At 36.4% G+C, this 24,705-nt stretch overlaps 1 protein-coding gene across 2 annotated transcripts; it reads right to left on the bottom strand.

Moving 5' to 3' along the window:
• Nucleotides 1–139: 139 nt before the first annotated feature.
• AGGF1 (angiogenic factor with G-patch and FHA domains 1) lies at nt 140–24,705 on the bottom strand. Of its 2 annotated transcripts, none has more exons than XM_038170539.2 (14): nt 24,329–24,705; nt 24,022–24,118; nt 23,317–23,522; nt 22,350–22,496; nt 20,689–20,877; nt 16,387–16,456; nt 8,384–8,495; nt 7,585–7,636; nt 5,201–5,302; nt 4,685–4,850; nt 4,356–4,438; nt 3,312–3,439; nt 1,847–1,946; nt 140–1,243 (listed from the first exon to the last, which is right to left on the bottom strand). In XM_038170539.2, the coding sequence occupies exons 1-14, from the start codon at nt 24,497–24,499 to the stop codon at nt 1,043–1,045; spliced, it is 1,824 nt and encodes a 607-aa protein (XP_038026467.2). In that variant the 5' UTR covers nt 24,500–24,705; the 3' UTR covers nt 140–1,042. The 2 variants fall into 2 exon arrangements, with proteins under 2 accessions (XP_038026467.2, XP_027302139.3); XM_027446338.3 differs by lacking the exon at nt 16,387–16,456 and adding an exon at nt 10,109–10,463 and having other exon boundaries at nt 24,329–24,704.

The raw sequence follows: 24,705 nt of genomic DNA on the forward strand, positions 1-24,705 counted from the left end.
CCCACAGTGCTTGACAGTTGCTTGTGTCTTGGGCAACTACCAGAACTATGATTTGACTAAATCTGGATTAAATTTTTCTCACTGTAGAAGAGTGCTCGCCTCCAGCATATGCACAAGATAGTATCAAGATGCACACTGCTTAAATTTACAATAATTTATTGTGTTTAGGAACAGTGAATAAATACCAAGCTGTTAGCTTCAGTTTGGCAATCCTTTTCCACCCAAAATGTTTTTTTTTTTCCCTGGCAGAAACTCCATTGCCAGCAATGGATGCATCAGAACAAGAAATTAATAAACAATACATACAGACAGCAGTTTTCTAAACATACCCCCTCTTTTAAAAGACATGATACAGATTTTCTGAACAAGTCTCAAGCAAATTCTTCACAGAAGAAAATTTTGCTACACGCTGTCGTCTCTTCGAACATTGTTTTCTTCACCAATGCTGGTAGTTTATTTCATGGAGCACTTTATTTATTTTTAACAGTACTGATGGATCATTAAAAACAATTTTTGTTTTCTACTGAAGGTAAGCTGAGACATGACTGGTAATGAAGTGTATGAATTTAAGAAATCGTGTACCTCTTGCTGAACATTTCATGGCAATCATGAATAAACATACAAGAAAGGAAAAGGCAATACAATGTTCTGTTCTTTTGGGGGTGTGGGGTGTTTGTTTCAGCTTGCTTTTAAACTACTGTTCAAAAGTTAAGGTTATCAAATCTAACGTGTTTTGGTTTTTCATGAACTTGTGTTAAAAACAAAACTAAAGAAACTTCCTGCTCGTGATGAGAATCACATTCAAGTATTTAAAGTTGAATATCCCCTAGGTTTCTTTCATTTCCTATTAAAAATGTTTTTATAAAAGCATGAAGACTACAGAAAACCAATTAACATACTAGAGTTAATCTAGCATAATTGTTTCCACAACTCTATTTTACATATCACCAAACCTCTGCTTTAGCAAAAGAAAAAGAATAAAAATAAATTCTCTTCCAACTATTTACACACAGGAATTACCCTGCTGTGGAACCACATTATTTCAGTCTGCGGTCCCTCTAACCCAAGGCGTAATCTTAGGTGTATCCTTTTGTGATTTAGGTTCTTGGAAGTTTTCAGCAAACCTTTCTCTTGCTTTATCCCAATTCTTTTTATTCTTGCTCTGGATGATCTGAACATCTTCAATTGAGGCCGGTCTGCTTGTACCCAAACCTGCATTCAGCTTATGTAACTGAAGGTGGATCTGTCAAATACATCAAATAGTACTGTAATGGCAGGTTAGGTATTCTAAACACTTAATATTTTATAATACTATTCCCCCTCTTCCCCAAGCACTTCTGTTTACAGCTCTTCTATACCTAGATCATACACAAACATTTAAAGTTTTGCCAAGGTTTTAAATCGGCATCTATAATACAAAGATCTGTGACTTGCCAGTTTTTCCTTTCTCATGGCTCAGTATGTAGTTTGAATTTTGTGCTACAGCTGTCTTGATGAAAGTGAAGGATTACATCATATGCTCGTCTTGAATTCACACCACTTTAATTAATAACTTTCTTCCGACAGTCTTTGTATAAAAACACAAAATTATTAATCTCTCTTCCCTTGTTCAGTTTCTTGACAACCACCAGTGTCATTTTCCACTAATGTGATTAAATCATAGTAAAGTTTCAGAATACTTCACTGATAAAGGTAAAATTGATTTGTGATCAGTCCTATTGAGATTATTCCCTCCCACACTGAACTTTGAAATGTTTCCAGTGAATCATGGCTTATCATTAGACATTTCCAAGTGCAAATACACTTCTATTTCTTTGTCCTCCAAGTGAAAACCAGACAGACTTACCGGGTCCTTCATGCCACCACCATCCTTGCCCAGGCCTTCCCCTTTTTTCCATCCCATCTTCTCCAACATTTTGTGTCCCTTGTTGCTGTCACTGATTTCACTTAAAGAAATTTTAAGATAATTCATAAACAAGAGTTAATACAAAACAAATGCTAATCAAATATTCAAGGACAGAAACGTGCATGCATATGCAACTCTGGAAACCCAAATCCAACCATTGTGTTGTTCCTACTTTTAAGAGCTACCTCAAAGGCCCTAGTGCCAACTTTCTCAAGTTTTTGAATATTGCATTCAGCACTGGGCCCGTTACTACATAAAGGATATTGAGTTGCTGAAATGTGTGTAGAGGAGAGCAATGAAGCTAGTGAATAAATTAGGGTTGTTTAGTCTGGAGAAAAGGATGCTGAGGGGAAAACTCATTTCTCTCTACTGCTACCTGAAAGGATGTTGCATAGAGGAGGGTACTGGTCTCTTTTTTCAGGTGACAAGTGATAGGACATGAGGAAATGGTCTCAAGTTGCACCAGGGTAGGTTTAGATTGGACCTTAGGAAGAATTTATTTGCACAGAGGGTGGTCAAGCATTGGAACAGGCTGCTCAGGGAAGTGGTGGAGTCCCCTTCCCTGAAGGTATTTAAGTGATGTGCAGACATGGCACTAAGGGATGTGGTTTAGTGAAAGGTCTTAGGTAGGTCAGGCTGATGGCTGGACTTGATTGTGTAGGTCTTTCCCAACCTTGATGATTTTGTGATTCTGCATTTATTTTCCCATAAATATCTGTGGTTACCAAAGCTATACTAAGACTCTGGTCAACACCAACTTTCTTAGAACTATTTGCTGACTTTTAGGAGTTAAAAGATAACAGCACAGATGAATGGGAATCAACTGCACTAATGAGAAGTATCACTACCTCACCACTAAGGCATTCCAACACACATTGGAATCTCATGTCATTGTTTCACATTTCCTTTTACTAACATACAACAACATGACTAAAAGGTCATGTTTCAAACAAACAGAAAAAAAAATAAAGAAGCAAAGGAATAGTGTCATTTAACAGTGTACATGCACATCCTATGATAGGCTGGATATTGACAGTTGAAAAGAAATGATGTGGGTGAATTTTTTTTTACTGTTGTTGGGACTGGACAGAAAAAAAATAGAAACAAGCTGTTGAAAGTGTCAATGGAAAATCAAGGAACTGACCAGATGTACTAAGATGGCAAGAAAGTGATCTAAACATCCTACTGAAAAGATAAACTCTGTATGGAAGGTGAGGAGAAAATAATAGCGTATGAACTGAGAAGTGAGAACAATTGTTTTGTAGTTCTCCTAACACACTGTATACAGATAACTAGTATTCTAACAAAATGTATCCTAGTAGCTGATTGATACTTAACTGTATCACTGTTTTGTAAGATTCCATAAAGAAGGACAGAGAGGACTTTTTTCCCCCCAAACACTTACATATGGACAGAAGCTGGAGTATCATCTCTCTGGAAAGTTCCTTCACTGCCAATGGTCTCTCTGCGTTTTCCTGCTCTGTCTTTGTACTTTGGGTTGTTCACTGCTTTGTTGTCTTCATACTCTGTATTCTTTACAAACAGATTAAATTCCATCAAGACAAATGGTTTTTAAATTCTTTGTTCTGCTTCCAAAAGTAAAGCAGCTTCATCCTACTTCATTCCTATATTAAGTCTTACTATTAATTTTTACACTTATAACAGAAAACTTATAGTTCTCTTTCAAAAGTAAATAATTTCATGGCGTCTGTAAAATAGCAGATTCTCTTATATCTTCTTTTTGTACTAAGAATCAATTTCTCCGCGTTAAACACAAAACCATGTGGACAAGCCACTAGAAATACCATGTAACTGACTTTTTGTTAGAACACATAACCTGTTTCTCAAGAACTAGTTCTTCAAAATAGATTAAAGTTCTACTTGTATAGATTCCATATTGATGTTATTTCAGTGGGTGAAGAATTCAAGTGAAATGATGGTGTCCTGTTTTCCACATGAACACTTACTACAAATGCTAGATGCAACTCCATAGTTAGAATAATCTCTAATATTGTCATATATTCATGTTGGCATTTTTATATCACAAACCAGACTTTAACAAAAAACTTTAAGTTTTTCTCTTCCATCATTTTCTAAGTTGCTCATTATTTTTCCCTTTTGAAATAAAAGAGTGCACTGCAATTCAGTGCAAACCTAACTTTCAGAAGTAAGGCTAGCAATGATTTAGGAAGTGTTAACCTCGATGGTTGAGGAATCTTGTACATATTAGAACTGTTTATCTTTTTTGAAAATTCTAACAGAACTTTCAAGCCCTGTTATCATCTGCCTCCTTAGAAATTTATAAAGATTTAGTGTACAAAAGACAAGCTTGAGTTAAACCACCACTCAAGACTCTAAAAGCTTCCCTTGTTCAGACATTTATGGCGTAAAACAGGAATCACAGAGCAGATGTAGACCTTCAAACTCTTAATTTCTACAGTGAACTCACCTGTAAGCCATATTTTACCCGTATCTGTTTTAATGCTTTTCTTCTGACTAACTCTCTCTCTTCTTTGCTAAGTGCCGGGCAAACTAAAAGGAAAAACACAAGATTGAATTTCTAAGTAATAATGTATTTTTTTTTCCAAACACAAAATAATTTTGTTCTAACATTTTTATACATAGCCATACATACCAAGAAGAAAATGCAGTACCTTGTGCTGTAAAACTATTGTTTTGAGAAAGGAAATTATAAGAAAACTATCTGAAGTGATTAAGAAGTTTATAAAGTAAAGACCAATAATAAAAAAAAACATATCCAGTGATAACACAACTAACCAGAGGATTCCTTTTTCCTATCCAGGCGAAGATGTGCTCTGACTTGACCTGGTTCACATCCATCACAAGTATCACTGCCAGGATGTATATGAAAAGAAAGTACGGTTTCACCAATCTTCACTTCATCACCATGCTCCAAGATGTAGGGATCACATTTTGTTTTCGGCTATAGCAAAAGAAAGTTTTGTCAGCCATGGTTATTAGTTCCTAAAGCAGGACACCAAATCTATTTTGTGAATGCTGCTCATAATCTAATGATTCAGCTTCATTTTTCAAATGCAGACAAATATTTAAACCATGGGATGTATTTCACTCTAGCAACTGTAAATTGTAGTAGATTTTTCCTAATTCATTATATAAAACAAACATGAAATATTACAAGTGGCCCTGAAAACCGAAGGGAATCAAGGAAGGAATTACTGTATGAAAAAAGCCATACAATGACATTGCTAGTGATTTGCCATACCATATTTTAAAATGACTACAGTTTTCTGCAACACTACAGCAAATACTTACCTGAAGAATCTGATTTCCATTAACGACTGTCCCATTCTGACTGCCTTGATCCACAAGAACGTAATTTTGCAAATCATGGTCAAAATATACTTCTGCATGGAACTGATAAAGAGAAGACTAAGTGAAATATTCTCATTAAGCATGTATTTCACAATTTACATGCTGTTTTAAAGTAAGATTTCAGAATATATTTTAGCGACTTAACTGAATGGGTTTGGTTAATAGAATATTCCATGCTTTATGATTCTATATATTTGAAATGTAAATGAATGGACTGCAACAACATGAGATAAAGTGTACCAGTAAAAATATAACTATTTTTACCATAAACAGATCCAGCACTGAAAACATATATGTACTTTCAATATAGAAAGTATACTTTACTTAAAGGATTGCAGGATCTAGTAATAAAGCATTTTTAGCTGTTCTTATAAATACATGGTATTTTTGCCTTGTAAGGTATGTTACAGCAATCTCAAATTTCCCCTTTCTGGAACGCATCAAAAAAGATACTTAAAGAAATGCAATCAATAAAAAATCTGAATATCTACAGCTTCAGATTACTTGGTCTTTCATACCTGAAATAGCTTAAAGTGCCATGTTTTTGTAAATTTCATGTAATTCACTTTCACTTGCACCTTAATGCCCAGGACACAATCCCTATCCATTATTTATTGTTCTTTATATCTGCTTTGATTTTGATAATAACAAACCAATTTTTTAAATCTATTGCAACACCATATAGGTAATGGTCCCGAGTCCACACAGAACAGAGAAAACAAATCCGTAGTCTTGGAAATATAGCAGCCAATTTACAAACCCACACATTACCTCCAAAAATGGCCACTAAGCAAACTAAAGTATCAACTTCTGCAACCAACTAAGATTCCCAATAAAAAACAAATCTAAAAAAGTGAGTTTCAAATTTGACAAGCAAAGATCTTTTTTGTTGCAGTAGTGAAAAAAGACACAATAATCATTCTTTAAGCAAGAATAGCCTACAAAGACAAAAACAAAACAAAACAACAACAACAAAACTGTATTTTGTAGACTGGTTAGCATAAATTTACAATAGGAATATTCCTGTAAGGGTGGAAAGATTGACTGTGTTATTTGCTAATGCTTTTAATTCTACCTCTGTTTTACTGAGCAGAATGAACAGAAACTTCTTCTAAAGATGCTAAATCTGCAAACCTGCAGGGTGCTATTTCTTTAAATCTCACTTTACCCTTAAAATAAGTGAAAGACAGTGATCCACAACTATCAGTTATAAATTTCAAGATAAATAAACAGGTAGTAACTTTTTGTTTCTAGACATACGTCATTTATCTTCATGCCTCTGCTTCCTTATCTGCAAAGTGAAATAACTTACATAGACGATCAGTTATTTCAATGAAACATATTTAAAAGCAACGCAGGTACCCATGAAGTACTGGTAGATATTGTTAGCCATACAAAGAAGCGAAGTAAATGATACTATTGCAGAAAAATAAAAAAAACCTTTTGCTGCTTTGTATCACCAACTTCAAATACATGCCTGAAAATATCATTAATAGCAGGAAAAAAATTTGTCTAGAAATTGTTCAGTATAAAATATGTTACACGGCTGATTAATCAGAGCTATCATCTGGAACAGACATAGTAAAGCTTATTTCACACTTGCATTTGCAGATGCTTTTATCACCTTTTTTTGTTTAGATGACATCTCTGTCAATTTACATTTTCTTCAATTTAGAGTGCTGTATTTATGGTCTACGTCGAAGTAGTTAGGAAAACTGAGCATATAATTTACCTTTAATCTCTCTTAACTACAAAAAAAAATCCATCTGTCACTAAAATATTTTTATATTTTCAAACTCTCTCTGCATAACTTCCACATTCATACAACTAACATACAGAAAAATAAAACACAACCTAAGCTTCTAAGCTCAGCTATAAGGACTGGATTTTTTTTTTTTTTACAACTAATTTCTAACTAGTTGACATCGATATTTTACCATACAATTGATACCTAACGCAACCATTCATTTTCCTCAAGTTCAATAACTAAGAAATTTAAGATAATAATTATTTGCTGTGGATTGAACCATGGACTATTAAAACTCCGATTAAAAAACAAAAACAAACAAAAAAACAAAAAACAAAAAACAAAAAACAAACACACTTTAGCTTTTCTAGACTTAGAAATCACACTGTGTTTACATTATATTCCAATCCATTAAAATATTGTATGCTTTCTAACTTTGTAGAAGTGGCTAAAAGCACATCTCATTCTGAAAGTTCATTAAAAAAATTAACATTTGGCAATATTTAAAGCTATGAAATCTAAATCCTCATCCATACAAAGATCTATCTCCCTTGTAGCAAACAGAAATAAGAGTTACCTTACTGACTCCAACTTCAGGGATCTGAAGTGTGTGTCCAACATCTTTTTCTCTGAAAAGGAAAGTTGATACATAAAATGATGAGAAACTAGAAATAGTTTTAATAGTTTTAATAATGGCTTTCAAAACACATTTCAGCTGAGCCGTAATACTGTGTTTCCCTTCTGCAATATCTTAGACCTTTACAGACACAGAAGTAGTATGTTACAATATACACAATGTGGAGACTTGCCTCGTGCTTTCATCTTATAAATTAGGCAGTGAACATTTCAGTAAGAAAGCATTCATTCATCATCCACAATGAACAAACCAGTTTTATTTTACTTTTAATATCAGAACTGAAAGAATGCATATTGGGTAGCAACAATCGTAACTTACTATTTCAAAGTGGTGAATCAACCTTACTGGAATTTGCATGAGAAGCACAATATATACTTTCTGGTAATCCTGAATTTCTGAATGAGTTATCTTAGTTGCCCAGAGAAAAAAGGCTCTTTTTTGACTTCCAGTTATTACGCTGCCATTAGGATTTAGACAAAGGCTAAAGTTATCAGTAACAAAAAAAATCACAACCACTGAGCTATATTAAATATGTATGCTGTTATCCCAGGAAACGCAACATTACGTAATGTGACTGAAGTTTCTTGCTGTCAGTCAACCCAAGTCAGAAAATCTCACAATTGCTGCAGGCTAGGGGGACTAGCATGAACAATAGGGACAAACAACCTTGCATGGCTTATGTTACTTTCAAAGCCAGGTATAGTTTCAGATATAGGTAACAAATTCCATTTGGTTTTACCTTCCAATGGTAGCAGGTTTCACAGCTGTGATAATATAAAGTGATCCAGTCTGTAGAACTGGTGATCTTATTACAATGACTCTGATACAAGGAGGCCAAATCTTTTCTTCATCTATAAATTAAAAAAAAGAAAAAAGTTACTAACAGCAAGTTACAGTTTTACTCCTATGTTTCGTATTTTTAAAATAACTGATATACATTCTGCAATTATCTAGCTGAATTGTATGCAACATTCAGAAAAAGAAATATAAACACATCTGAGAGAAAACTTTGATGAAATTGCCGTTTCAAAGGTTTTGCAGCTCCACACTAAATTATCAATCCAAAAATACTTTACTAATTCCCATTGCTTACATGTACACAGGTGGTTCTTTACAGAAATAACATATAAATAAATTCATGGAATTTACTAACATTCTATAATTGCATGGACTACTAGTCAAAACCGATTAGAGTGACTGACTGAATACTCTTTTACTTTGAGAAAAGGCCACATGACAAACCCCATGCACTTAAAACTTTGTATTTGATAATTTCTGTCAAACATACTGTTATTAATTTTTACTCTTATTAGCACAAAACATCAACACAGATAAGACATAACACATGAGCATACAGATGTATATATATTCTCTTTTGCATAAGTATCTGTTAATATTCCAACAGCTGTATGAATTCTGTCTTGAATGTCCATTTGGATCAACAGCCTCCGACAGTTTCAGGTAGAAATACATGGGCAAGATGGGAAGACACTTGCTCAAAAGGCAGGAGGACAGAAAAAATCTCATTTTTATTACTCTGGAATTACTGGGGAGTTTATATGCTTGCTAGTATCAGGCATTCAGGCATTTCAACTGGCATTAATTGATCATAATCAGGGTAGCTGAGTAAGTGAAAGAATGAAAGCAGAAGAAACAAACTGTGAGCATGGTCCAGGCTGCAGTACAGACTCCTAACTACTATAGTTTGTATTTCATTTTGTGATTTAGGATATCCTTTGCAGGTACGTTGCACCAGTTGTTTTGTCTGCATTAACTTTTTCACCATTTTTTTTTTCAAGAAACTATTACATTCTTGAGGAGGTCTTAAGAACTTTAGACAACACTTTCTTTGATACGAAAAAGCATACGTTTCCTCTCTATCCCAACTTCTCACGTATTGCACTGGAATAAATACAAGATACGATTTCAAATACTACTGAGTAACCCTTTTCACCACAATGGATTTAATCTTACACTGAATTATACATGATTGCTTATGAACAGCATCAGGAACAGAATTTAGTTATGGGACATGGTAGCACAGACTGATGGCTTGACTTGGTCTTGAAGGTCTTTTCCAGCCTAGATAATTCTACGAAATACTATATATTAGCTAATAAACAGAATTTCTGTAAGCTTTGTACTAGAATCTTTATTTTAAAAGTCAGGAAACTTTTTCTCATGACACTTTCCTAATGTAAAAACATTTATTCTACCACTGAGGTTTCCACAAGCCCAGAAAATTATATGCCTAACAGTTTTTAGGGAAACATCACTACTTAGTTCCAACTACAGGGCAAGTGAAAAGAAAGAAACATACAACTAACATACAGCACCTTTAAACTTAAGTATCTCAAGTAAGATGCTTTTATTTGTTTTTTAATTATCCAAACTGTTCTGTATTTTTTTCTTAATGGGTTCTTGGAAAAATACAGTAATATCATACACAAAAGGTACAATTCACCTTCATTTTCTGAGTCTTCTGAATCACTGGTTTCTTCACTTGTTACTTCATCTTCACTGCTGTAGACTTCATGTTCAGTATCCGTAATTTCACCTTCTTCTGGCTCACTTTCTGTGTCTACTATTTTACTGTCATCTGTGTATGCTGCAGTATCTGGTGTACTTTTGCGTGAATGTGAATTTATACTGTCTGTGGAAAACGATTCTTTGGCTGTTAGACTGGTTCGTATTTTTGTGTCCATTTTAGTCTTCTTTCTTGCATTAGGAGACTCTTCCTCTTCAGTAGAACTTACTTGCTCAGTAGTGGAAAAACAGTTCAGACTGTTAGATGATTTCTGCTCTTCTGCGTCCAAATCCTGGAGAGGAGTTACAGAAACCACACTTGAGGAAAATTATATTCTTTATAGATCAAGTTATTCTAAAGTATATTATAAGCTTGGAATTAAATTCTTCACTGGGAATTAATTTACAACTATTAAGAAATGCTTACATTTCCAGAGTTTTCTGCATGCAGTCAACATTTCAGTAGAAAAAATTTCACATTCTGTTAGATATGACTAAAATAACTTCCTACTTGGGAAGGTGTGACTACACTTGTCTTCTAACCTTCAATTACTCTTTGCACTTCTCTCTCAAAAAATTAAAATTCTTGTCCTTACTTTCAAACTTACAAAACACCATCTCGATTATTTTCCAGTTTTGCTTTCATGACTCTTCTCCCTCTCTTACAAAATTCTTGCAACTTGTTTTAAAGTTCTTTAATTGATCTTCATCGTATCTTCCTTCTGTTTCTGTCTTCTTGTTTTATTCCAGAATGGTCCCAAATATCTGGAATTCCCACCCATGCTTCCCTAATGACCTGCTCTTCCTCATTTAAAACACGAAGCTTTAACAAAGGCTTTCATCAAGATACTGTAGAGAACTTGTAAGAGAGTTTTAATGTATGCTATGTGGACGACATTCTACTGAAAATCCATTTCCTATTGCAACAAACTTCTCCATTGCGTATCATACGAACCAGATTACTGCAGGTTTTTCCACTGTCACTTGATTTCACAAGCAGAAAACAGAACATCAAAATTTTTTGAATGGAAAAATCTCTAAAATGTTACATCAATTTTGCCAGAGTACCTTGAAAATGTAATTCTCAATGTAGTAACCCCGATGACCAACTTAAAAACATAGAATGAAAACAAACAGCTTTAAAAGAGAAATGAAAAACATATCAGATTTTACTGGTGAATTATTTGCCTTTTCAGATTCAGAATAGATGCATTCAATTGCCTTAAAGAATGTAAAAATTTGCAATGCAGTGGGTAAAGTAAACATTTTTACTTCTTTTCAGCAAGTTTTTGCACAAAGCATTTTACATTTCAGGGTACACAAACTAATACGAACACTAATACCATGGAAATTAAAGCACTTCCTCTTTACCAAGAGAAAATGTAAATTTGACCAAAATTGTAAAAACTCATCAGTAGTGCAATTGTAAGAAAAACACAAGAACTCCCCTCTGCTCAGTGGTCAAGCTATTGGATAGGACTTTAGAGAGCAGTGTTGAGACAGTTCCAGTAAGACAGCAGATTCTTAGGAATAATCAACAAGTATTAAATGACCTCATGTTTTACCTGAATGATTACAAGCTCACACTTGCCCTCCTCCTCCTTGTGTCCTGTAAGTGCAGTATCTAGAAACGAACGGGACTGCAAGGCCGCTATGTTACTTATTTTCAGTGATGTAGTAATCTGGCCAAAAATAAGATTTGTACAGATCATAAACATCACTCATTTGTTAATGGGCTGTTACAGACAGGCCATATATAACCTGTTGATAGGGCTTTAACCGAGGATTGATGGGGGAGAAGGATACTGTTAGGTACCCTGAACTTAAGCCAACGAATGGTACGGCACCGTCTGAAGGTGGCGAGGCTAATGGGAGCATGTATGCTGCTCCAGGGAGTGCTGCAGGCTCAGAAGCACATCTGAAATGCTTGTATATTGGTTTACGCAGTAGGAGGAACAAAATACGAACTCTAAGCTTCGTTCCTTTCCCATAGCTGCTTTCACTAGTTAACGAGACTTGGTGGGACGAGCCTCCTGACTGACAGTCAGGGCAGACGAGGTGTTGCACTGCAGGTAACAGAGAGGTTAGACTGTACAACCCTTGCTGTTCGGGATAACGTGGTAAAGAGCTTCTGCGTAAGGATTAAAGGGACAGATAAAATAGGTAAGTGAGGTGTCCACCATCAACTGCTCACCCAGGACGCTGGAAAGGATGGCAAATTTTATAGGAAATTAGGGGAAATCTTAAGGGCAACTGATCCTGAGGGAAATTCTAACTTCTCAGACATAAACTGCAAATATCATAAAAGCATGTTGAAGATAACTTTCTGTAACAAGTACTGTGTGAGCCAACTAAGAAAGGTGCCCTCCCAGATCCGTTCCTTGAAAACTGGGAAGGCGTTGTGGGAGAGGTGATGGTAGGTGGCTGTCTTGGCCACAGAGATCGTGAAATAGCTCAGTTCAAAATTTTTGGTGTGAGGAGAAAAAAGTCTAACAGAATTGCCATCCTGGACTTTAAGAGAGCAGACTTCAAGCTTTTCAGAGAGCTAGTGAGCAGTGTCCCCTGAAAACGTGCTCCAAAGCATTCAGTATCTCACAAGACTTAGTCACTTTTCAAGAAACACATTTTAAGAGCTTAGGAGCAGGAATACCATTGTGCTGCAAGTGAAGTTGAGTGGAATAGAAAACCATCCGGGCTGAACAGCGAATGACTCCTGAAACTAGGGCATAAAATCCAAGACTTATAGAAGCCAAGTCTGGCTTCACAGGGAGAGTACGGAGCTGCAGTTTTCATTCACAGGGAGAAAACAAGAAAGGTCAAAGCTCAACTTGAGTCGACAGTAGCCACACTGTGGTGTGAGACAACAAAACATGCATTTTCAAGTATGTCAAAACAAGAGGAAGACAAAGGAAAACACTGGACTGGTACCTGAAATGGATAACGTAACAAGTACAGATAAGGAAAACGTGGAGGCATTTAATGCCTTTCTTGCCTCAATATTTAATAGTACTGATAGATATGTGCTGCCTGGTTCTCAGACTTGAGGACGAGGACTAGGAAAGCAGTGAGTTGCTTTCAGTGGTCATGGAGATTGTAAAGAACAGCTGTACCAGCTCAACATTCATAAGTTGTTGGGGCCTGATAGGGTTCATCCCAAAATGCCAAAGGAATTATCTGACATTACAGGGTGACCCCTCTCAACAATTTACCAAAGGTCATGGGAGCCTGGGGAGATCCCTGCTGACTGGAAGCCAGCCACCAGTACACCCATCTACTGAAAGGGCCTGAGAGAAGACCTGGGAAACTACAGACATATTAGTCTAACCTCAGTCCTTGCAAAAGTTATGGAGAAGCTTACCCTGGGGGATGCTGAAAGGCAGCTAAAGAACAAAGCTATTATCAGACACAGTGACAGTTCATCAAGGGAAAGTCCTGCCTTAGTAATCTGATCTCCTTCTGTGATAAGGTCACCGCATACTGGATGAAGGGAAGGCAGCAGATGTAATCTTTCTGGATTGTACTAAGGCCTTTGATACTGTCCTGCACGGCATCCTTATGAACAAATGGTCCAACAGCAAGATAAACAGGTTAACGCCCCACTGGGTGGCTCAATGATAGAGCTCAAAGCGTTGCAGTGAATGGGGCTACATCTGGCTGGCAGCCAGTTGCCAGCCATGTTCCCCAGGGCTCAATTCTGGGGCCAGCCATGGCCAACATTTTTATTAATTATCTGGGTGCAGGAGTGAAACGCATCTTCAGCAAGTCTGCTGACATTCTCTGCAATCCTAAATGTATTTCTTCCCGTAATACCATGAGCTACAGAAATTTTAAAAATTATTTCTGAAAACACAGGAACTAAAATTGCCTGCTCAAAACACACGACTGAAGCAAAGCAACAGACGACTAACACACTGGAACCGAAGTTTAACACTCCAAACACTCAGCTCTTGCTCTATACTGAGTCCAGAGGACTCATTTTTGATATTTCTTCAGATGTTCTAAATTAGAAAATAAAAAGGTGCTGTTTCAAAGCCTGGCTACTAAAGTATAGACAATATTCTTTGTTATGTGTTGAAAGCAGGAATTTTTAATAATGTGTAGAGATCGACAAAAGGCTATGCACATACCCTCTTTCAATACGATCATTAAGCTTTTCTCAGCAGTTTCAGTATTTTTTTCACTATTACTACAATCAGGTCTTAAGAAAACAAATAAATAAATAGTTCTGCTATTAAATAGAGACAGAAGAGTAATCTTCATATACTCCTCCTTCTGCCTAAACTATAATCTTACATGCCTCAAGCAAACAAGTCAAAAATGACTCAGTACATTTGCGGAAATGAAAAAAGTCAGAAGTAATGACTTTATTTGCATATTTAATTAGGACACAAAAGTACTTTCTTAAGCTATTACAAATAGCAAAAATAATTGTATTTGAGCTAATATAAATGTTAGAATTCATTTACTGCCTTGATCTGGTCTAACCATTAAGGCTGGGGCTACTGAATGGATTTGAGGGGGTCTTCTGCTGAAGAAATCCTTCTTCATTATACACGACTGCTGGTACTAACAGAACACAAGTAGCATGTATGAAAGCACAACCGTGCAAACTGCAGTAAGTTGCAGCATCATCTTTTAATGACTTAAAAAATACCAGCAATGAACTTAAATTTTTCAATGGCAGGATACTTAATGCTTCTTCCCAAACTAGTGACACTAAGTATGACACAAGTTCATGCTTATTACAGTTATGATTGTTACACCATGACCTCAGGCACATACTTTTCTTTGTGTTGCTTTACCTAGTATCTAAATACTCTGTAGACAAATCCCAACAGTCTTAAGCCGGACAGAACCTGTCTCCAGGTGATTTAGTAGGAAGCTTGGTATCTACTGGGTATCACTATATGATCTCTTGCTTTTCTCTCTCACTACTCAGGAGTAAAGTTGAAAGGTGGAACGAATCTGTATGTAATAAAACTGCTCCTTAACTACAGGGTTGAGTTGTTTCTTATTTTTATATCCCTAACAAAGACAATGAAAAGGTGTAAGAGAAATAGTTCAAGATAAGCATGTCAATTTTATGCATTTCATGAGGACTGAGCTTTTCAAAACTACAGATCATGTTCATATTGACAAGAATTGATGGTTTTGCTTTCTAAAGCATATGTCACAGAACAACTCATACAAAGATCTTCAGAAGTGCCTGCCTATATATATGAATAATTATAGTAACTGAAGTGTTTTTAATAACAAATTCAAAATATTTCAAGCATTTAAATATACTTTTTTTGTTGTACTGTGACAGAGTGAGACAAACATTTGCTCTTTCCAAACAACTTCACCTTTTTTCTGTATTATGCCTGAGTTACACGCACATTCATGCAACTCTTGATCATGCCTACAAATTAGAACTTAAATTATTGTGTGCATGAAGTTTTAAAAAATATACCATTTAATTGATTTGTTTTCCAAATGTTTACTTTACACAAAACATAAGCACAAACAATTTTCCAGTTCCATGTAGTCTGTTGCTTCTTGGTTTTGCTGGAAGCTCAGTAGATGATTTAATGGAATCATGGATACTTAACACCCTAATAAAAAGGGCTGAATGTCAGATCTTTATCACTGAATCTCTCAATTTGAAATACTACTGAAATACAATATTTTACTAATGAAGCATTTCCAAAAAGGTTAAAATAGTTCTTTTGCTCAGATGACCAAGCTTTCACTTACTAGCAACATTTCACAAGTACTGTCTTCTAGCTTCACTATGCTGACATTTTCAATACAAGAAAATAATTAAAAGCCATAAAAATGAGTAAAGCTCTTCCCATATCATAAAAAAGTTAATTTATGCAATAGCGGGGAGCTCTGAAACACAGAAAGCATGAATTTGCCTTGTCTAAAGAACATGTAGCATGATTAGTCAAGACACCCCACGTTAATATAGTGATGCCAAACATGTATTTTCCCCAATTATTCTAGAATACCATCAAAGTTTTCTTCAGATGTTTTACTTATACAGTATTTCAAATATATATATTTTACTTTTTTACTTTCTGAATGAACAGATTTTGATGATGCAGCTGCAAAAAAAATCTTTAGGAAAATAGATAAGCTAAACATCAACTACTAGTTTCTTTTTCTTCAGTAAGTACATCAAGGTTAAAGGTAAACATCCACAGACTACTGTGTTTGGTATCTCTACTCTACCTTTACCAGAAGCTGCCAATCCAAAAGAAGATATCTTCAGATTAGCCATGGTTTCTGTCAACTGACGTACCTAAAGATGGGATGAATATCAGCAAAAAGTAAACTACACATGATAAAAAAATAAAAATCACTGCTTCTAGAGTTCTATGGGAAGTACTACTACAAAAGCCTTATCTCTTGTACAGAAGGAGCTAGGATGCATCTATAATAGGATATAGTAGGAGTGACTTTTCAGTGCCACACTGAATATTATCTATTGGACAGTAATTAACAGTAAACTGTAAAATGTCATAGTTGAGAGCCTTCTAACTGCACATAAATTTTGCTCTATCACTGACAGTCCCAATCCAGCAAGTAAAACTACATGGTCACCACTGCACACAGTCAATTCTCCAATCTTTATGAAAAAGCTGAACTAGATATTGGACCAATGATCACATTATAATTTATGCCACCTTGTGATGATTTTTTTTGGTAAAAGAAAGTAAGGAAGTCTAAAGTGTTCCAAATTAACTTAAAGATCCTTCTCTTGAAGGATGCAATTATGGTAATTCTTTCTCAACTTTTTGGCCTGTGACTACAAAAAGAAGAACTGAAGCCTTAGAGTTCCAGAGTATTCCAGCAATCCTTCTTAAGAGAGCTGCATATACATGTAGGCTAATTCTATGTACTCTCAAATCCCAATTATCTATTAAAAGCAAGCATGCTTAGGATCGCAGTTTGAAAGAAAGCTATTTGTAATAAAGAAGTTTGGTGACTGGAAAGAAAGAATATTTACAAAAAGTTCTTTCACAAATCAGGGGACTAACCTTTCTGAGCTCATCTCCTTTTTTTGTGCTATTATAAGCACATCCTTTTTACCAGAAGCTCACTACTATTTTCTTGTTTGGTAACTTGGCTTGTTAAAAATATGATATGGCTTATTTAAGCATTAAAATAATTTTATTTTTTAGATTCTCAGTTTTATATCATCTTTTCATGAACACTCTTCATGATATTTGTGGAAAACGTTCATTTCTGTAGTGCTAAACATCCCATGTACTACTTCTAAATAGTGTATATATATAAGATAGCTGAGCATACTGAATTTCTCAGTGACTACAAACTAAATTGCAACAAAAAAAAACTTCAGTCACCAGATACAGAAAGTTAATTGTATGACCCAGTTACAGTTCTTTCTAAATTAAGAAACAGATTAATTTTAGATTAAATGAATTAGGTAAATCAGAACTCACAGTTTTTGTAAAAACTGTATAGCTACCAGTATTGTGTATATAGAAATATTTTCTGTGATAACCTACACATGCAGTTGTTATTTTTTATTTCTTATAAAAAACATATATTTTATAAAAAACTTTTAACTGAGTATCTACCAATACCTTGCTTATATTTAATCCCTTAATCAAAAAAGAAAGCAAGTTTAACGAGTGTTTGTGTACTTGAAATTCTATATCCACTGCTCAGTATCTTCCTCAGCCTCATATGCACATTCCTAGAAACCTTCTAATCTTAATCACGAATAATAATGTTCAGGTGGGTTGTGACATATTCCCAGAAGTAGACAACGGTACTGTTTTATTTATTGCTGTTAGCAGCTCACAGACCAGGCAAAGAAAAAAAAAAAAAGTTGTTCTCCCACTTGTAATGGCTGTGGGGAAAAAAACAGAGCATTGAGAAAAAAAAAGCATACATTGGACAAAAAGCTTGATGATGTTCAGAGACACTTTTCCAGCTAGCCCCACAGTTTAGGATAGTAAGTAACCCACTGGGAAAAGCAATAATGGAATACTTAATCTTCAAAATAATTGTAGGAACTTTACAAATTTAATCAGTATTTGGAGATAACTTTTATTTGACTTTTTCATGAGTGTAAGAGGGAATGGAGAGTAAAGAAGGATGGGCAGAAGTGTGGAAGAAAGAATTTCAACAGAAAACACTGCAAGAGTCTACTTAAAAACAGATGTTTTTGTTTCTAGATGTAAATAGTGTAATAATTACTATGAACTAATTAGTGCCTTTAGCAATACCAGACAAAGCTAGACAACAACAATATTGCCAAGAAATAACATACACCTATGAACGAGACTGTGCAGCGAACAAACTTTTTTTTTCCCCTTTTTTTTTTCCTTTAAAAAAAAAAAACAAAACAGAAAAATCCATGATCTTTTGTTCTAAGAAATCTTGATCTTTCATTAATGCATTTTTTTTAAAATCATTTCTTGTAAGAACCACGTACTAAGAATAGGGTGTTTTAACTCAACTACATAAAATATGACAATAAGGTATTTTTTGTTTTCTAAACCTAATATTGCATTTACATAAAAGTGGACTGACAAAAAGCGTTTTTATTTTTTTTCCAAAGTTAAAGCAGAGTAATTGTTTTAAGTTTCACTTTATATTCTCCATATTTAAGTTAAAAAAAAGGAAGGTCCTTGTGGACTGTGGCATCATCGTTGACTTACTGTTCACAAGTGTACAAATCTGCATGCTACAGAATGTATTTTTCTATTTTAAATGTTTTGCTGCTTAGCTTGTTGCTTAATCAAATTAACTCACAATGTACTGAGTGGATAAAAAGTGGATGTTTACCTCCTACCTTGTGGCTGTGCAAACTTAAAGAAAAGATTTGTTATCAAGACCATCTATATAACAGCATTTTTTTAAACATAGTATGAGCTAAAGACAGCTAGCTATTTGCAGTACAATCAGATGGTAGAAGCAGATGGGGATGGGATCCCACAAAGTTGCCTACATTATTTTCTAGGTTAGGCCTACGTACACCACAAAGCTTTTAATACATTTGTAAATTTAGGTCAGTATGTAAAAGTTCAACACATAACTAAGTTTAAGAGATGTACTAATTGCACATAAAGACTCATTTCCAAGTTGTTTTCCTGACACAGAATGAATAAAATTCTCTGTTAGCTATGTCTTTTGGGAGTGTCAGAATGCCAATTCACTAGTTGCACATAGCTAGCCCGCAACTTAGATGCTGGTAATGCTCCTAACTACAACTGCATTACCTTCCTAAGTCTAAAGGATCATTATACTCAGAGATGCTAAGTATCCACCCCAGGCTTTCGAGAAAGAAAGAATGTTCTGTGTGAAGTTATCGCTAGGAGTAAAAGTTTTCACATTACCCACAGTCGACTACCACTATCCATCTAACTTACCTTCACTGGTTCTTATTGTAAGCAGTTTCCATCTTTAAGATAATGTAACTCCCAATATAAAATTTTTAAACTCTGTACTGAGGTTGTGTAATGACGAGCTAAGAGTACTTGTACACTAACATAATTACTACAGATTTCAACAAATCAGCTTTGCTGAGGCCTCTACAATGAAATTATGCAATGGTTAAAGCAGCAGCTTTAGATGGACAAACTAAGGAGGCCTGGTCAACAAACCAATCTATACATTTAATAAGTCTTAAGTAATAAACGAATTTGTAGAATAGTATTATCTGAATTTGTTCAACATCAGTAATAGCGTTCATTAAGAAAAGGCTTCTTGTGTCTTAATAGGTGTGTGACAGTAGCATTTATAGTGCCTAGGAGTGACCAACAATTTTCAAGGTACCCACTATGTACTACACTGTATGTTTTCTTAGCAATCAGAAAACCAAATAAAGTTACATTTTTCATAACTTAAAATACGAGTTAATTACAGTCGTCACTTATTAAGATATACTTACACACTATGAACAACAAAAATGTATTGACAAAAAAAAAAAATCAATAAAGAGCATAATATTCCATGAATTAGAACTTTGGACATTTCATCAATCCCAAATGATGGTAGAGATGCATTAAAACATCAGTGGAATGAACTCTGGAATACATAGTCACAGAGGAAGAGTGGTGTGTCTCTACAATTTCAAAACCTTCCTTCATTTTTGGACTCATCACATGAATTAAAAAAAAAAAAAAAAAAGCAACAAAAATCAGGACATCAAGGTATACTGAATTTAGTTGTAAAATGAGTCCACTCAGTAACCCAAATTCATCCCAGTGTGTTTGTTAGAGAGCTTCACTGATATTCAACTTTAAAGATCTACACAGTTGCACTGTAATAAAACAACACTGAGAAAGTGAGGGGATCCAAGTCTAAAGTTTGATCCTTTATTATTCAGTGGGAAAATTATTTTAACATTAGCTACATCTAATCTGCTGTATACAGTTTAAAGACACTTGAATCATTCAGAAAATAAGGATATGTCCCCCAAAAACCAAACACCACAACCTCTAAAAGTTGCATCATGAAAAAACAAAACAAATTTCTATCTATCAATTCTGAAGTTACCTTATACTCATTTGCAGTATTCCACTCCGTTTCTTTTCTCTTCTTTTTCCCTTTTTTATCCTTAGTGTGCTGAGAACCAGAAGCCTGATAAGACTGTAGATCCACTCGTGAATGAAACTGGTACCTGCCACTTTCCACATCGCAGTAATAGTAAATTCCAGTTGTTGGATCATAATACAGTTGATTTTCCTTTATGAGAAAAGTTAAGAACAACTTCGTCATTACTTTGACAAACACATTGCTCAACAGAACACACCCAGCTAAAAAAAGTAACACATACTGAATACTCAGATCTACTAAAGATCTGTAGTGGGTTGACCCTGGCTGGATGGCAGACCCAAACCCAGCTGCTTCTTCATTTGCCCACCTCTACAGGACAGGGGGATAAAATAAGATGAAAAACTTGTGGGTTGAGGTGAAGATAGAGATCATGTACCAATTTATCATCGGGGCAAAACAGACTCGACTAACTCTCCCCATGCCTTCTTTCTCTAGGTCAACTTCACTCCCTCACTCCCAGCTCCTCTACTGAACATCCCCCTGCCCAAGTTGAGCAGGGAGAAAAGGAATGGTGGCTGTGGTGTTCATAACAATTTCTCTCTGCTGTTCCTTCCTCACACTTCTACCTTGCCCCAGTATGGTCCTCTCCCAGAACATGCGGTCCTTCAGGACACATCTACGCCAGTGTGTGTCCCCTACAGGCCACAGCTCCTGCCAGAACCAGCTCTGGCGTCGGCTCTCCATTGCCCACAGTTCCTGAAGAGAACATCCACCTGCTCCCATATGGGACTCTTCATGGAATCAGTGTGGGTATGTGCTCCGGCATGGTCTTCCATGCTTGCTCTGGTGCTTGGAGCACATCCTCCTCACCCTTTTTCTTTGACGTTGGTGTTTGAAGGGTTGTTTCTACACACTCTCCATCTCCTATGCCTTATTTTACTGTGCAGTTTTGCCCTTTCTTAAACATGATTTCAAAGAGGTAGATCAGCTATCTCTGATAGGTTCATCTGTTTTCTGTGGTGGGACCACTGTAGAGGTGTCTGTGTCCAGCACAGGGCAGTCCCTGAAATTTTGAGTGAGGCCACACCAACAGTCCCCCTGCCCTCTTACCAAAGCCTTGCCATGTAAACCCCACACAAAAACATTTCCTGTAATACAGAAAACAGTTGCTGAACAAGAAGATATTATTTACTCTCTTTTTCTGCAATTGTATCATAAACTGGACTCTGTTAGCCCCAAACACAAATATTTAACTACTTCCCCAAGTGATATCATTGCTCTTGATACAGTTTGAGACTTTAAAAAAGTAATGAAGTACAGAACCACACCTGCAAACAGCTACTTTTGTTTACCACAGGCACATTTGTTTTTAAGTTGAGTTGAATGTATTCCCGCAAAAAAGACCTATTTTCAGCAGAGGAGTTCCACTCAGATTTGTGACAGTCTATACACCTATCTATTCATGCATGTACAAATATACACACCTCACAAGACAAAAAGAAAGCTGCAAACAGCTCTGTTAAGGAAAACGTATTGCAGAAATTAACCCTTACAGTATTTTGATTCAAGTCAGCTTAGATCTTTGTTCACTGTTCATACCAACTTTTACTAAGTTTTTGCAGCAGAGGAAAAATGCCAAGGATTCCAAAAACTACCCTTACCGAATTATAGTAGAATCCAGTGCTATGGTCATAATACAATCCTGTATTTTCATCATAAATAAATCCTGTTTGTGAAACAGCAGCTTCTGCAGCAGCTCTCAAGCTCTCAGCCAAGGAGCCCTCTGGTACTGATGCACCTTCTGTTTCCTAAGACGAGAAAGTAAGAAATTGGTTTTCCTCTAAAAAGAAACTCTTTAGCTCTTTGACATTTTGTAGTGCGCTATTTTAAATAAAACATATTAGTGCTCCATGGACTTGAACTGTTACCTGGATTATTAGACACAGAGACAAAAAAATCAAGCTGGCGTTTACTGATATATTCCCATGGATTTTCATGGGACCAACATTCCATCCCGTCCTTTTCATTTTCCCCCAGACTTTTCTCAGATATATTTCACATCAGAAATACACAGTGAATATCTTAGTACACTACTAAAATAGGCTCCTAAAATAGGTGCCTGCTCTCAGTTCCATTTTAATTTCTAGATGCTAAGCCACAAAAGCAGTTAAGTGAGTGAGAGGCTGGATAACAGGGGAAAAAAACACTGTAGAAAAAAAATAATTAAAAACCCTAACAAGTTTTTTCTCCTTATATGTATCCTATTTCTATTGATGGAGGAAAAAAAAATAGGATCCCATAAAAAAGTGAAATTCTTCATGGCCATATGAAACGTATTTTTTTGATTTAAAAAAATCACACTTTCAGTGCTTCCAACACATACCAGACATATGTTTTAGAATGTCCACACTTTCAAATGACAAATCTATGACTAATGTTATACAAAGAACTAATGTTACAAAAAGAACTAATTTCAAAGCATAACAATGTCTGCTACCATCCTTCTGAGACCACCACCAAAAAAAGCATTTCATAAAATGACATCAAGACCAGAAGTGTATCTTCTAAATGATATTATCAACAGATTACTGACTTGAAAATCAGCAAAAACCCGAACAGTTCTATAACCTGTGAATTCTGGACGAAATTTTCCTCTTCTCCACCTTCAGTAACTCCAGCGCTATCCACACTTTCAGGAACATTAATGTCCTCCTTTAACTCCTCTGTGGAGTTTTGCTCAGTGCCTTCTGTCATATGATTGTGCTGCACTGATAGCTCGGGTGCACAGTCCTGAGTATCAGTGTGATTATAATAATTTTCATAGTAGTAATAATCTGAAGAAAAAAAAAAAGTCAAAGTTATATAAATTAGCAAAGCAGTATTGTACATAAAACAGTTTAAGGATCCTTAGTCTTAAATAGCAAATTTATGCATATAAGTAGTTTAGCCAAAGCCCATTATTAGGTCATGCCTCCATGCTGAATTTATTCTATATTTATTGAAAAAGTCATGTCTTGTTTTGATGTACTTTAGAAATTGGAACAAGATACAGTTGTTTAATGTCTGAGATTACTATATATCAGAGTACTGTGGCACAAGTTCTGCTACAGTCTGTGATACTTTTTACTGTACAGTTCTAAAAGGCACGGCTTGAAGAAACTGTAAACGGTCTGAAAGGCAAATGTTAGCTTACCAAATTTAATGCTGCTCAGGATACAGACTTGAAATGTGTTTTATATAAAAACAAACAAGCAAAAAAACCCACACACCACACCAAGCAAGATACCAGTTAACATCACTGCTCTAGACGAGCGATTGCCACTCTCTCTCTACCTGCTTGCGACCACGCCGCGTAGTCCTCTGTCTGTACGCCTATGCTAGATGTGTCCTTCTCCTTCCTGCTGTGGATTTCCTTAGTGAGCTCTTCCACCTGGAAGAGAAACGGCGTGTTACGGACAGCAAAGTCACATTTTAGAGGTCTGCTATAGTTTTCTACAATTCTGACAAAATCGAACTGCTTTGCAGCTATTTTAGTGGGGAAGGGAAGGGAAGGGAAGGGAAGGGAAGGGAAGGGAAGGGAAGGGAAGGGAAGGGAAGGGAAGGGAAGGGAAGGGAAGGGAAGGGAGGCCCCGTTCCCCACCTGTCTCCTCAGCGCCCGGCCGCCCTCCCTCTCCTCGCGGTGCAGGCGCTCTGCTCTCCGCAGCCGGCGCTGCGCCCGCTCCAGCTGCCCGCGGCAGGCGCCCAGCTCCGCCTCCAGCGCCGCCACCCTCTCCCGCAGGCCCCTCTCCTCGCTGCCGGGCGGGGAGGCCATGCCCCAGCCCCAGTCCCCGTCCCCGTCCCCGTTCCCCCGCCGCCGCCTCAGCGCCCCCCCGCCGCCCGCCGCCCGCCGCGCGGCACCGAGCGGGCCCCGCCGGCCCCGGCCATGGCGCCCCGGCCGGGCGCGAGGGGCACCAACGGCGGCGTCCTGCGCGCGCCCGCGCCTGCGCCCGCGAACCCGGCCCGGCGGCGGCGGCGGCG

This window comes from Anas platyrhynchos, chromosome Z (genome assembly GCF_047663525.1).
Source record: "Anas platyrhynchos isolate ZD024472 breed Pekin duck chromosome Z, IASCAAS_PekinDuck_T2T, whole genome shotgun sequence".
Taxonomy (NCBI): domain Eukaryota; kingdom Metazoa; phylum Chordata; class Aves; order Anseriformes; family Anatidae; genus Anas; species Anas platyrhynchos.